The sequence below is a fragment of the Dryobates pubescens genome, chromosome 2 (assembly GCF_014839835.1).
Source record: "Dryobates pubescens isolate bDryPub1 chromosome 2, bDryPub1.pri, whole genome shotgun sequence".
In the NCBI taxonomy this organism is placed as follows: Eukaryota; Metazoa; Chordata; class Aves; order Piciformes; family Picidae; genus Dryobates; species Dryobates pubescens.
This window is the reverse complement of record NC_071613.1, coordinates 9,140,008-9,152,148: the sequence shown is the minus strand read 5'-3', so window position 1 is coordinate 9,152,148 and position 12,141 is coordinate 9,140,008. Positions and strand designations below refer to the sequence as shown.

Sequence of the window (12,141 nt, the reverse complement as noted above, 5' to 3'; positions counted from 1 at the left end):
TTTCAGTGGGAATTATTCACTTCCCACTGCATTTTTAGATCATTCACAGATTGCACTGGGTTGGCAGGGACCCCTGAAGGTCATCTTGTCCAACCCCCCTGCACTCAGCAGGGACACCTCCAATGAGAGCAGGCTGACCAGGGACACAGCAAGGCTGATCCTGAATGTCTGCTGGAAGAGGGTTTCAACCACATCCCTGGGCAACCTGTTCCAGTATTTCACCGCTCTCATTGTGCAGAACTTCCTCCTGATGTCCTACCTAAATTTCCCCTGCTCCAGTTTCAAATCATTGCCCCTTGGCCTATCCCCGCAGGCCCTTCTGAACAGTCCCTCCCCAGCCTTCCTGTAGGTCCCCTTCAGATATGGAAATGTAGCTCTAAGGTCTTCCTGAAACCTTATCTTCCCCAGGCTGAACAGCCCCAATTTTTCAGCCTGTCTTCATAGGAGATGTTCTCCAGTCTTCTGATCAGCTTTGTGGCCCTCCTCTGGACCTGCTCCAACAGCTCCATGTCTCTCTTGTGTTGAGGGCATATAGCTGGACACAGTACTGCAGGTGAGGTTTCACCAGAGGAGAGCAGAGCAGCAGAATCACCTCTTTTGACCTGCCAGCCACACTTCATTTGGTACAGGTTATTTCAGTTGCTTTATTTCCACACACAATACCTGTAGTTGAAAGCTGACTTCAATCCCTGAAGCTGTCTAGATAGCAGGCTTTAAAAAGAGTAACACAAAGTCTACTAAAGCAGTCAAGTCAGTCTCACAACAATGCAAGTCAGGAGCAAGGGTCAGGGATCAGCTGCCAGAGCTCCTCACCCTGCAGTGGCTGCACACTGGAAGAATGCCACCACTGTCATAAAAAGCTGCTGCTCTTTCCTGCTTCAGATAAAACACCTCTAAGAGCAATGGGCCACAGATATTACAGGCAGCTTGGATGCAGCAGAACTGTCTTGGACCTTTTCATGACCAAGTTCACCATCTCAGTCACTTCTTTTAGACTGCCAGGAAACACTGATTAGACAAAGTGACAGATACCTTCCTATGGGTGTAGGGGTTGCTATTATTTCCTTTGCAACTGTGTGCAGCCCAAAACCAGAGAGATTTGAATGTCAGCCTGTATCCTTTCTGCCTCACACACCATCCCCAGTAACCCTGAAGGACTCTTTTGCAAAGGTTGCCCTTGCAGCCTTTTCAGATGTCTCCACTGCCACTTTGCTTACATTATTCCCTAGATAGCCCCAGCAGAAAGGTGAATTATGAAGTGAGAGACATTTTCTGCACAGGTAAAGCAGCAAAGGGAAGAGCTAGGGCTGGTAAAGATGAAAATTGTCAGTGCAGCTTATGGATAAACATGGGGTCTGACTTGGATGTGCCTCTAGGTAAAACCAGTGCAACTGGCAATTTAGCACTTAAGATACAGCAGAAAGAAACCTCACTGATGCTCTGCTGTTGCCTGCAAGACCCCTACAAGAGTTAGCAGGAACATCTTACTGGCTGGTAAGTCAGCTAGACTAACTTCACAGAGGCAGAGAATGGGAGGGGTTGGAAGGCACCCCTGAAAATCATCCAGTCCAACCCCCCTGCCAAAGCAGGATCTCCCAGAGTAAACCACACAGAGAAATATCAAGAAGGGTTTGTAATGTCTCCATGGACAGACACCACAGCCTCTCTGGGCAGCCTGCTCCAGTGCTCTGCCACCCTCAAGGGGAAGATATTTTGCCTTGTGTTTACATGGAACCTCCTCTGTTCCAATTTGTGTCCACTGCCCCTTGTCCTGCCACTGGACACCACACATAAGAGTCAGGCTCCATCCTCCTGATGCTCATACTTTAGATATTGATCAGCATTACTCTCAGTCTCCTCTTCTCCATGCTAAACAGCCCCAACTCTCTTAAGCCTTTCCTTATAAGGTCCTAGCCCCCTCATCATCTTAGTGGCTCTCCACTACTAGCTCCTTGTGCTTCTTGAACCATTTACTCAACAAACAGGAAGAGTAACGGGAAAGCCACCCTGTGAAGTCTCTTCCTGACCAAAAATGGACAAGGTGACCATAAGCCAACACGCACTTCACATGCCAGGTGACTCCTGCAGACATCTCCTGCTGGTCCAGCCTGAGTTTAAACTCATTTAAGGGCTTCAAACTTCATTTCTCAGGGCTAAACTTAAAGCCAAGTAAGGGCAGAGTGCCCTAGTGTCGTGCCCTTTATGCCTAGGACAAGAGGAGAGTTATTTCTGGCTTGCTGCAAGCGGTCAGCCACGTTCACGTGGGATGCGGCAGTGCCGCAGGCGTGGGGGTCGGTGAGGGCCCGGGGCTGCTCAGGCTGTTGAGGGCAGATGGACATCCTCTATGAAATCACAAGTGACATTTTTAGCTTGGCTTTGCAGACCACTGTGGAGCTGGCATGGGCCAGGGGAAGTGAGCTTGCCCAGGATATGGCGCTTGACGCGGATGTCAGCCTCACGGAATGGATTTGCATTTGGGAGCAGAGCTTAGCAGAGGGCACTTCTGAAGGGGCCTGCTGGGATTTTGGCTAAGTTGGCCTCTCCTCACTGACACCTCCCTGCTCACCTCAGAGCTTTTTTAATTTGTCAAACTCCACTGTACTCATTCCTTAGCCTACCCACCTTTGGTGCATTACAGAATCGCAGAATGTTAGGGGTTGGAAGGGACTTCTGCAGACCATCCAGTCCAACCCCCCTCCCTGAGGGCAGGTCACACAGGAACACATCCAGCTGGGTTTTGAATGTCTCCAGAGAGAGACTCCACCACCTCCCTGGGCAGCCTGTTCCAGGGCTCTGTCATCCTCACAGTAAAGTGTCTCCTCATGTTGAGGTGAAATTTTACTGAACATAACTGACACTTAATACCAGTCTTAAGACACCTGTGTTAGATGTGAATTAAAATCATGACTGCTCATTTACTGTCAAATCCTTCTTGCTCAAGAGTTGTAACCTGGAGGAGGAACTGAAAAAAAAATGGGCTTTACTCCTAAGGGCCACTTTACAAGGGATTGTAGTGATAGGACAAGAGGGAATGGATTAAACCTGGGAGATTCATACAGGAGATTAGGAAGAAATTCTTTCCAGTGAGGATGGTGAGACAGGTTGCCCAGGGAGGTTGTGGATGGCCCCTCCCTGGAGGTGCTCAAGGCCAGGCTGGATGAGGCCTTAAGCAACCAGGGCTAGTGGGAGGTGTCCCTATTTATGGCAGGGGGGGTGGAACTAGGTGATCTTTAAGGTCCCTTCCAACCCAAACTATTCTATGAATCTGTGAATCTACGAATTCTTGCTTCCACCACACAGTATGTTCTACCCAAACAATGCTCATTTGCTCATTTTCTATGTACTCTTTGGGCAACACATTTCTTAAAGCCAAGCAAAATAAAACAGGTGAAAACTCAAAGCCATTTTCCACTTGTTTGATGCAGCTGTGCATGCCCCAGGTGGATATTCTGCTTTGAGGGAGCAGGAAAAATTGGTTGCAGTCATAGTGCAGGCACAGAGCCCTGGAGTGTAAACACCATTTTCCTGCCACTGAACTTGCTCACCAACTTTGCTGACTTTGTTTGGGGAGCAGCTCAAATAACCTCACAGACAAATTCTGAAAATCCAACAAAGCCCCTGAACAACTCAGGTGAAGTAGCAGCAAACAAAGCTCCTTCCCCAGCCACCAGCATGGAATAATGCAAGAAGAACATACACGACGGTGGAGCCTTCGCAGTGAGGGTGAGCTGGCAAGGGAGTCTTGAAAATACATAGGAAAGGGAATAAAAGAAATCAAAAAGAGCCACAAGAAAGCAAAAACAAATTAAAAACTTGTGGAAACTGAAAGGAAATCCTTTACTTTTTTAGTTTGTGCAGTTCAGTTTTTATTGGCTTGCAGCCATACCACAGGCAGCTTAGAGAAACCAGCAAAGGAGGCACTAACATTATTGTGACCCAGAAATGCAATTTACTCTCTGCTGAAGCCACACAGCCTTACTCATTTCTGGATTTGTGCCAAAACATTCCAGCCAGGCTCAAACTATAAGATGTTCCAAGGTCCTGGACCAAAGAGAGTCTCAGCATGAGAAATTCCTCACCACCTGAAAGCTTCCTGGAATCACAGAAATGTTCAGGTAGGAAAAGACCCTCAAGAACACCAAGTTTCAACCAATAACTCTAAGAGGTTCACCCCTAAACCATAGCCACAAGCACCACATCCAAACAACCTTTAAACACATCCAGGCTTGGTGACTCAGCCACTTCCCTGGGCAGCACATTCCAATGCCTGACCACTCTTGCTGAGAAAAAAATGCTTCCTACTGTCCAGTCTAAACCTACCCAGTCACAGCTTGAGGCCATTCCCTCTTGTTCTATCACTAAGAAGAGACCAGCACCAGCCTCTCCACAAGGTCCTTTCAGGTAGGCAGCAATGAGGTCTCCCCTCAGGCTCCTCTGTTTCACACTAACCATCCACAGTTCCTTCAGTTGCTCTTCATCACATTTATTCTCCAGGCCCTTCACAGCTTCCTTGCCCTCCTCTGCACTGGCTCCAGCACCTCCACATCTCTCTTGTATTGAGGTGCCCAAAACTGGACACAATACTTGAGGTGTGGCCTCACCAGAGCTGAGTACAAGGGGACAATTCCCTCCCTGCTCCTGCTGGACACAGCATTTCTAATCCCAGCCAGGATGCCATTGGCTTTCTTGGCCACCTGGGCACACTGCTGGTTCCTGTTCAGCTGATTGTCCATTAGAACCCCCTGGTCCCTTTCTGCCAGACAGCTTTCCAGCAACACTTCCCCAAGCCTGTAGCATTGCTTGGGGTTGTTGTGACCCAAGTGTGGGACCTTCCCAGTTCTGTGTTGCCAAGGAGTTGTTTGGCTCATGAGATGGAATCTAAAATGAGTAATTTTGGTGAAAAAAACCACATTGCTCATTTCCCATCACACTTTGGATATACCTTTATGAACTATACACCAAGAGACAGCTAGGTAAAGAAATCAATTCATGTGTCCTTACCTACTTGGACTTTAAATTCTGTCCTATTCAGACTTCTGCCAGGGATGTCAATGACATTGAAGTCAAGTGACAACAATTCCACTCACTGTAAGGAAGGCAGACTTTCATTTTAAATAATAAAATTTCATCCTAAATCTTAGAATTTTATCTTAAATCTTAGAATTTCATCTTATATCTTAGTCTGAGGGAGCTGGGGTTGTTCAGCCTGGAGAAGAGAAGACTATGGGGAGGAGTTTAGGGATGCCTTCTGATGCCTGAAGGGGTCCTATAGGAAGGCTGCAGAGGGACTTTTCATCAGGGCATCCAGGGACAGGACAAGGGGGAATGGTTTGAAGCTGAGGGAGAGCAGGGTTAGACTGGAGCTTAGGAAGAAGTTCTTCAGTATGAGGGTGACAAGACTCTGGAATAGGCTGCCCAGGGAGGTTGTGGATGCTCCCTCCCTGGAGGTGTTCAAGGCCAGGCTGGATCAGGACTTGGGCAACCAAGTCTAGTTGAGAGGTGTCCCTGCCCATAGCAGAGAGGTTGCAGTAGATGATCTCTGAGGTCCCTTCCAACCTGAGCCATTCTGTGATCCTATGAAAACACAGTCTGGACTGAAAAAACATATCAGAGATGTAGAAACAGAGAGAGAAAAGCAGAGCCTGAAACCCAACACTACTACTGGCAGAACACACACAAGAAGTGGAAAATGACTATTTTTCTTTGTGTCAGAGAAGTTATCAGTGGCTGCAAAAACTTAGCTAAGTCTTAAAATTTAGTAACATGAAGCACACAGAATGACTAAGCTCTGTATTAACACACCCAACTAAAAATAATGATCAAGGATGTCAAGCTATTGAAAATGTCAACCAAAAAGTTAGGAAAACAATTTACTGTTCATCAGTAAATTGTTCATCAGTTCCAGCTGTCAAGCTTCTCCTTGGCTAAGCCTGAATCTGATGTTTTCCTCAACTGTTTATCTTGATGATTTCTTTATATACACACAACCCAACCAAGCTGTGACACCACCTCTAGCAGTGTGAAGACATAAGGAGCTCTAAAAAGAGGAAACAACTGCTGTATATAGTGGCAATGGGTGGCCCAACGCAGAAGGGTGTCAGCAGAGTGAGACATCCTGTTACAACAAGGGGCTGCTACAGTTTACATGGCTGGTGAAAAGGAACACAAGAGAGAACAGATGAAGAGGCAGTGAACCAAGCCCTCCAGAGGATACTTCCCATTTGGACTACAATCATAGATTCACAGAATGGTAGGGGTGGAAGGGACTGCCAGAGATCATCCACTCCAACCCCCCTGGCCAAAACAGGATCACCTAGGGCAGGTCACACAGGAAAATATCCAGGTGGAGTTTGAAGATCTCCAGTGAAGGAGACTCCACAGCCTCCCTGGGCAGCCTGCTCCAGGGCTCTGTAACCCTCACAGTAAAGAAGTTTTCCCCTATGCTGAGATGGTTGAGTTTATATCCATTGCCCTTCATCCTATCCCTGGGTATCACTGAAAAGAGCCTGGCTTCATCCTCCTGACAGCCACCTTTCAGGTATTTGTAGACATTGATCAGATCTCTCAGCCTTCTCTTCTCCAGACTAAACAGCCCCAGGGCTCTCAGCCTTTCCTCATGAGACAGATGCTCCAGATCCTTGTAGCTCTCCATTGAACACTCTCCAGTAGTTCCCTGTCCCTCCTGACAAAGTATTACAATTGTTCTTTCATCTGTGTCACCAAACAATGTTCATGATGCTGTTTTTTGTTAAACCATCTACCAGGTAGGGAAGCATTTCAGAAGAACATTTTATTCTGAAGCATCAGTATTTCAGCCTTTTCTGTGTACCTCTGTTTGTTGGTTCTCCATTCACAGATTCACAGATTGTACTGGATTGGAAGGGACCCTCAAAGCTCATCTTGTCCAACCCCCTGCACTCAGCAGGGACACCTCCAACTAGAGCAGGGTGCACAGGGACACATCAAATCTGATCTTAAATGTCTGCAGGGACAGGACCTCAACCATATCCCTGGGCAACCTGTTCCAGAATTTAACCACTCATTGTGCAGAACTTCCTCCTGATGTCCAACCTAAATCTCCTCTGCTCTACCTCTGAACCAGTGCCCTTTGTCCTATCCCTTCTAAACAGTCCCACCCCAACCTTCCTGTTAGGTCTCCTTCAGATACTGAAATATCTTCACAGGAGTGGTGCTCCAGCCCTCTGGAGCATCTTGGCCCTGCTCTGGAGCAGCAGCTCCATGTCTCTCTTGTGTTGGGGCCACAGATCTGGACACAGTACTCCAGTTGAGGTCTCACTAGAGCCAAGGGGCAGGATCCCCTCTCGCCATCTGCTGGCCAAGCTGCTTTTGATACAGGCCAGGATGCCATTGGCCTTCTGGGCTGCAAGTGCCCATTGCTGGCTCCTATCCAGCTTCTCCCCCACCAGCATCCCCAAATCCTTTTCTGCAAGGCTGCTTTTCTGCAATTATTCCCCAGCCTGCACTGATAGAAAAGGGTTGTTCCCCCCTATGTCCATGTGGGTACCTTTCAGAACCCTCTGCACATCTTCCTCGCAGTAAAGCTATGCTGACAACTGTTAACTTTTTCTGTCATCTCAGATGCACAAGGTCACAAATGAAATTCTCTCGCTCTGTGACTGGGATTTCTTGCTAAATCAGCGCAGAGCACAGCTGAGTTTTTAGCATTGTCCTTAGGCTGTTTGTCTCCTCTGAATTCCTGTTGAATATTGATTGGGGATTTTAAGGTCCAGCTGCCCACCTCCTCAAGTTGTATATACCTCCTCAAGTTGTATACACCTCCTCAAGTTGTATACAAGCTCAGGAGTGATTAATAGGTCATTTAAAATGCACAGATACCCCATGGCCTAAAGAACATGGACAACATAACCTTTTCTTCTCTTGCTTTACACCACAAGGCTTTGGACCAACCTCTACCTATCCAGAAATAAAGGTTTGCCTTTGGAGTTACAATCACCAACCTGAGTTTTGCACACTTTGTTTTCTCCCCCCCCAGACACATCTAAGGCAAAACTGCCCAGTCTTAGTCATAATCAATCTTAAAATACCACCAAAAAAGTCACTTCATACTAAACTTGAGACCACATGTTGACTTTTGACGTATTCATAACTCCAGCAGACCTTCCATTAAGCAAATGGAATTCGTTTTGCACACGTTCTCCAGATACACTTCTCCACAGGTGAGCTCCCATCTAGGCAAGTTTAATGGACAGTTCCTCAGGCTGCCCTGGCAATTACTCCTGTGCTGACCTGGAAGGATCATTAATATTAGGGAGTTGAGAGGCAATTCAATTTTCACTCTGGCTCAGCCCTAAGCTTCTTCTAAGTAGATGCTGTCAGCTGTGTCAAATTATATCTGATGCCTCGCTGATGTAGAAGGCTATTAGGACCAGAGCTGGCAAGAGCAAACTCAAACCACAAAGTTTTCAGCAAGAAAGTGAAAAGCAGCTTATGATACCAGCAGGCCAGAACCATCTGGCATGGGACAATGCCAACCACCACCCAAAAGACCTTTTTATTTTTTTTTTTTTTTTTTTGGGGGGGGGGATGCTATGGGAAGAACAAAAAACAGGTATGGAATAGCCCAGAGTAATAAGAGAAGAGCTGCTTCTAGAATTGCATACTAAGAGATTTAAATGCAGACCATGGAAAAAAACAAACAAACAAAAAAAGGCTTAAAAGCAGAATTCTGAGGAAATCTAGCTGAGAAATGCAAACAGGATTACACAACACACCCAATACACCAAAGGTTGGCCCCTCCAGCACCACAACTGCGGTTAAACCCCAACACATTAAGACAACTCCTCTCCAATCCAGCAGGTAACCTTTCCACAAGCAGGGGGAAAAAAAAGCCCCTCCCCACCCCAAAACTGTAACTCAACACATTGGTGACACTCTGTACACCAGAACACATCTGAACGACCACCTTCTCCACCGATTATCCTCTGTTTCATCTGAAAGCAAGCAAAGTAGCAGACAAGCTTTCCCCTCACATCCCTCCTACCCCCTCCTCGTACCTTCCTCCCTAATGAGAGGGAAACCCGACAATTAGCCATTGATGTCCAGACAGAAGCTGCTGCTTCCTCACTTCAAAAGCTCCTTTTGGCAACCCTCATCCTCACCTTTATCTTTGCTCACTATAGCGATACACCCCAGTCCCACCTGGAGTCAGGCTCTGGGGGTTTTGCCAGCGGAATTCCCATGGTGCACGCAGGCATTTTTTAACCCTTCTTGGGGTGAAATAAAGAGAGAGCAAAGATCACAGTCCCCTTCCCAGAGGAGCTGAGAGCTGCCACACAAACACAAACGGTTTTTGTTCTTTTTCTTTCTTTTCTGCTTGGAAAGCTTTGTAAATGGATGCTCTTTTAAATTAGATGCCTTGGAGGTTTGTTATTTAACAACAAATAAATAAATAAAGGAAAACACCACCACCCCCCACCCTCCAACAACCTCTTTTGCATTTTAGCGTTAGAAACGAGCACTGTAAACAATTAATCTTTAAGAAATACACAAACACTTTGTCATAAGCATGCAGCAATTTACCCTCCCTCCCCCTCCAAGAAAAATAAAAATAAAAATAACAGTTCAGAACGTTTCAAAACGAAGCTACTTTGCATGATACCATCACAAAATATTAATCAAGTCATTCATTTGCATTGCAATTTTTGGTTTGTTTGCTTTCCCTTATTCAAGCATGCACATACACAGTATATATAACTCACAGGAATTTCCAGTTGTGCAAATGCTCACTGAAAAAAATATGGAATCAAAACAAATACACACACACATACGTACACACACATTCTGAACCAAAATGCATGCATGGACAGGGTTTAAGCATCATTTAAGCCAATATATATATATATATATAAAAATATAATAATAATTGCTAGATTATTAAAAAGGAAAGCAGCCTAGCAACTAAATTTTGTTTTATTCATGCTTTTATTGGAAGCCTTCTCAATTTCCCTTTATATTCGTTGTTTTAAATAAAAAAATAAAGGGAAAAAAAAAAAAACCAAACCCCACAACCTAAAAAAAACCCCAAAACCCAAAAGAAGCCTCCATGCTCTGGGTACCACAAAAATAATCATGACGAATAAATAAATAAATAAATAAACAAGTAAAAGGACAACGAACAAACCACGACAATTTAAAAGCTTCTCTCTGATTAAATAAAGAGATATCGTGCAGAAAAATCGGAGCTCAATATTAATGACATGCAATCTCCAAGGAGACATATTGTAATTTAAAGAAAGGGGAGGGGGGGGGGAAAGAAAAGGAGAGGAAAGAAGGAAAAAAAAAAAAGAAGAAGAAGTAATTTTCAGTAATCGGTGCAAATGCCTTTTTTTTTTTCCTTCCCCCCCTCCCTTTTTTTTTTCCCCTCCTTGTCTTTTTTTTTTTCCTCCTTCTCCTCGCTTAATGGTTCTCTTAAACCCTGCATGCTGCAGTGCTTCGCCTGTGCTCTGCATCGCCTGCGAGAGAAGAAGCTACCTGAGAGTTTTCACAGTGCCATCTCATATCCATGTCTGCCTGGCTAACCCTGGGTGCTTTGAGCGCTTTTTTTTTTTTTTAATCCCTTTTTTCTTTTTTTTTTTTTTTTTTGCCTCTTTTTTCCCCTTCTTTTTTCCTTTTCTCCCCCCACCCCCTCCCCTCCCTTAATTCTTAATGGCAATCCTAGGAAATTTAAGAGTCCATCCTCTGAAATCAATACTGGTGACAGCCGCGCTCCCTGCCTCCGCGGGAGACCTGGATGATAAATTGTCTGCGCATCAACCCCGGCCTATCGCTGCCCGGCAACGCGAACGAACGGGCGGGAGGGAGGGAGGAAGAAGGCGGCGGCGGTGGCGGCGGCGGCGGCAGCGGCGGCGACGGCGGCGAAATGGCGCCCGCCGGCACGTGCCGCCGCCAAGCCAATAGCCGCGGCCGGTAGCGCGGGAGGAGGGGGGCGCGCAGCGGGGAAGGCAGCGCAGCCGGCCGCGGGGAGCCGCGGCTGCAGAGCCCAACGGCAGCGGTGCGGTTGGGAATGGAATGGAGAACCCCACCCTATTCCCCCCGACCCCCGCCCCGAGCCTGCCCGCGGTGGTTGGGAGCGCGGATCCCACAGCCCCCGCCCTGAGCTACCGCAGGGGAGGTAGTGGAGGGTGGAGGTAACGGTGTTACAGAAACACGAAATGGTCTGGGTTGGAAGGGACCTCCAAAGGTCATCCAGTCCAACCCGCTCTGCAATCAGCAGGGACATCCTCAACTAGATCAGGTTGCCCAGAACCCTGTCCAGCTTTGCCTTGAATATCTCCAGGGATGGGGTCCCAACCACCTCCCTGGGCAACCTGTTCCAGTGTTCCATCACCCTCATAGTAAAGAACCTGTTCCTAACATCCAACCTACCTCTGCTCTTCTCTAGTTTGAAGCCATTGCCCTTTGTCCTATCTCTGCAGGCTTTTGCAAACAGTCTCTCTCAATACTTCTTGCTGTAGCCCTCCCTGCAGTCACAGGATCACAGGATGCTAGGGGTTGGAACGGACCTCTGGAGATCATCAAGTCCAACTCCCGTGCCAGAGCAGGATCATACAGTCTAGCACAGGTCGCACAGGAAGGCATCCAGATGGGTCTTGTAAGTCTCCAGAGAAGGAGACTCCACAACCTCTCTGGGCAGCCTGCTCCAGTGCTCTGTGGCCGTCACAGTGAAAAAGTTCCTCCTCATGTTGAGGTGGAACCTCCTGTGTTGTAGTTTATATCCATTGCCCCTTGTCCTATCACAGGATGCAACTGAGCAGAGCCTGTCCCCTCCCTCTTGACACCCAGCCCTCAGATATTTATAAACATTTATTAAATCCCCTCTCAGTCTTCTCCAGTCACTTGGGACACCTCCAGATCTCTGCCTTGTAAATCTCTCAGCATTTCCACTCAGAGACAATCTTGGTCCTCTGAGGAGCACCCTAAAAATCCCAAATTTCTGACTCTGCACCTCTTCCCTTTGTGAGGATGGCAGAGGACACCATCAGGCCATAACTGTGTGGTTGCTTGTGCAGTATTTGGCTGCAGGGGTGGCCGTGGTCAAATCTTCCAGTCTTTTTTGCCTATTCCTTCTCTGGGGTCAGGGTTGATGACAGCAAGGGCAAT

The 12,141-nt window shown here is 46.9% G+C and overlaps 1 protein-coding gene across 34 annotated transcripts in view; it reads right to left on the bottom strand.

Moving 5' to 3' along the window:
* The window catches only part of NRXN1 (neurexin 1), an 806,593-nt gene that overhangs the window by 52,113 nt on the left and 742,339 nt on the right, over positions 1–12,141 (bottom strand). For 2 of the 34 annotated variants that reach the window (XM_054169901.1, XM_054169912.1), the window contains exon 1: positions 10,513–10,601. The exons of 30 other annotated variants lie outside the window; for them this stretch is intronic. In XM_054169901.1, coding sequence (XP_054025876.1) covers positions 10,513–10,545 — 33 coding nt within the window. In that variant the 5' untranslated portion in view covers positions 10,546–10,601. Of the gene's footprint in view, positions 1–9,035; positions 9,158–10,512; positions 10,602–10,767; positions 10,812–12,141 lie in introns of those variants that run through there. 2 more of the 34 variants (XM_054169906.1, XM_054169894.1) reach the window with 2 other exon arrangements.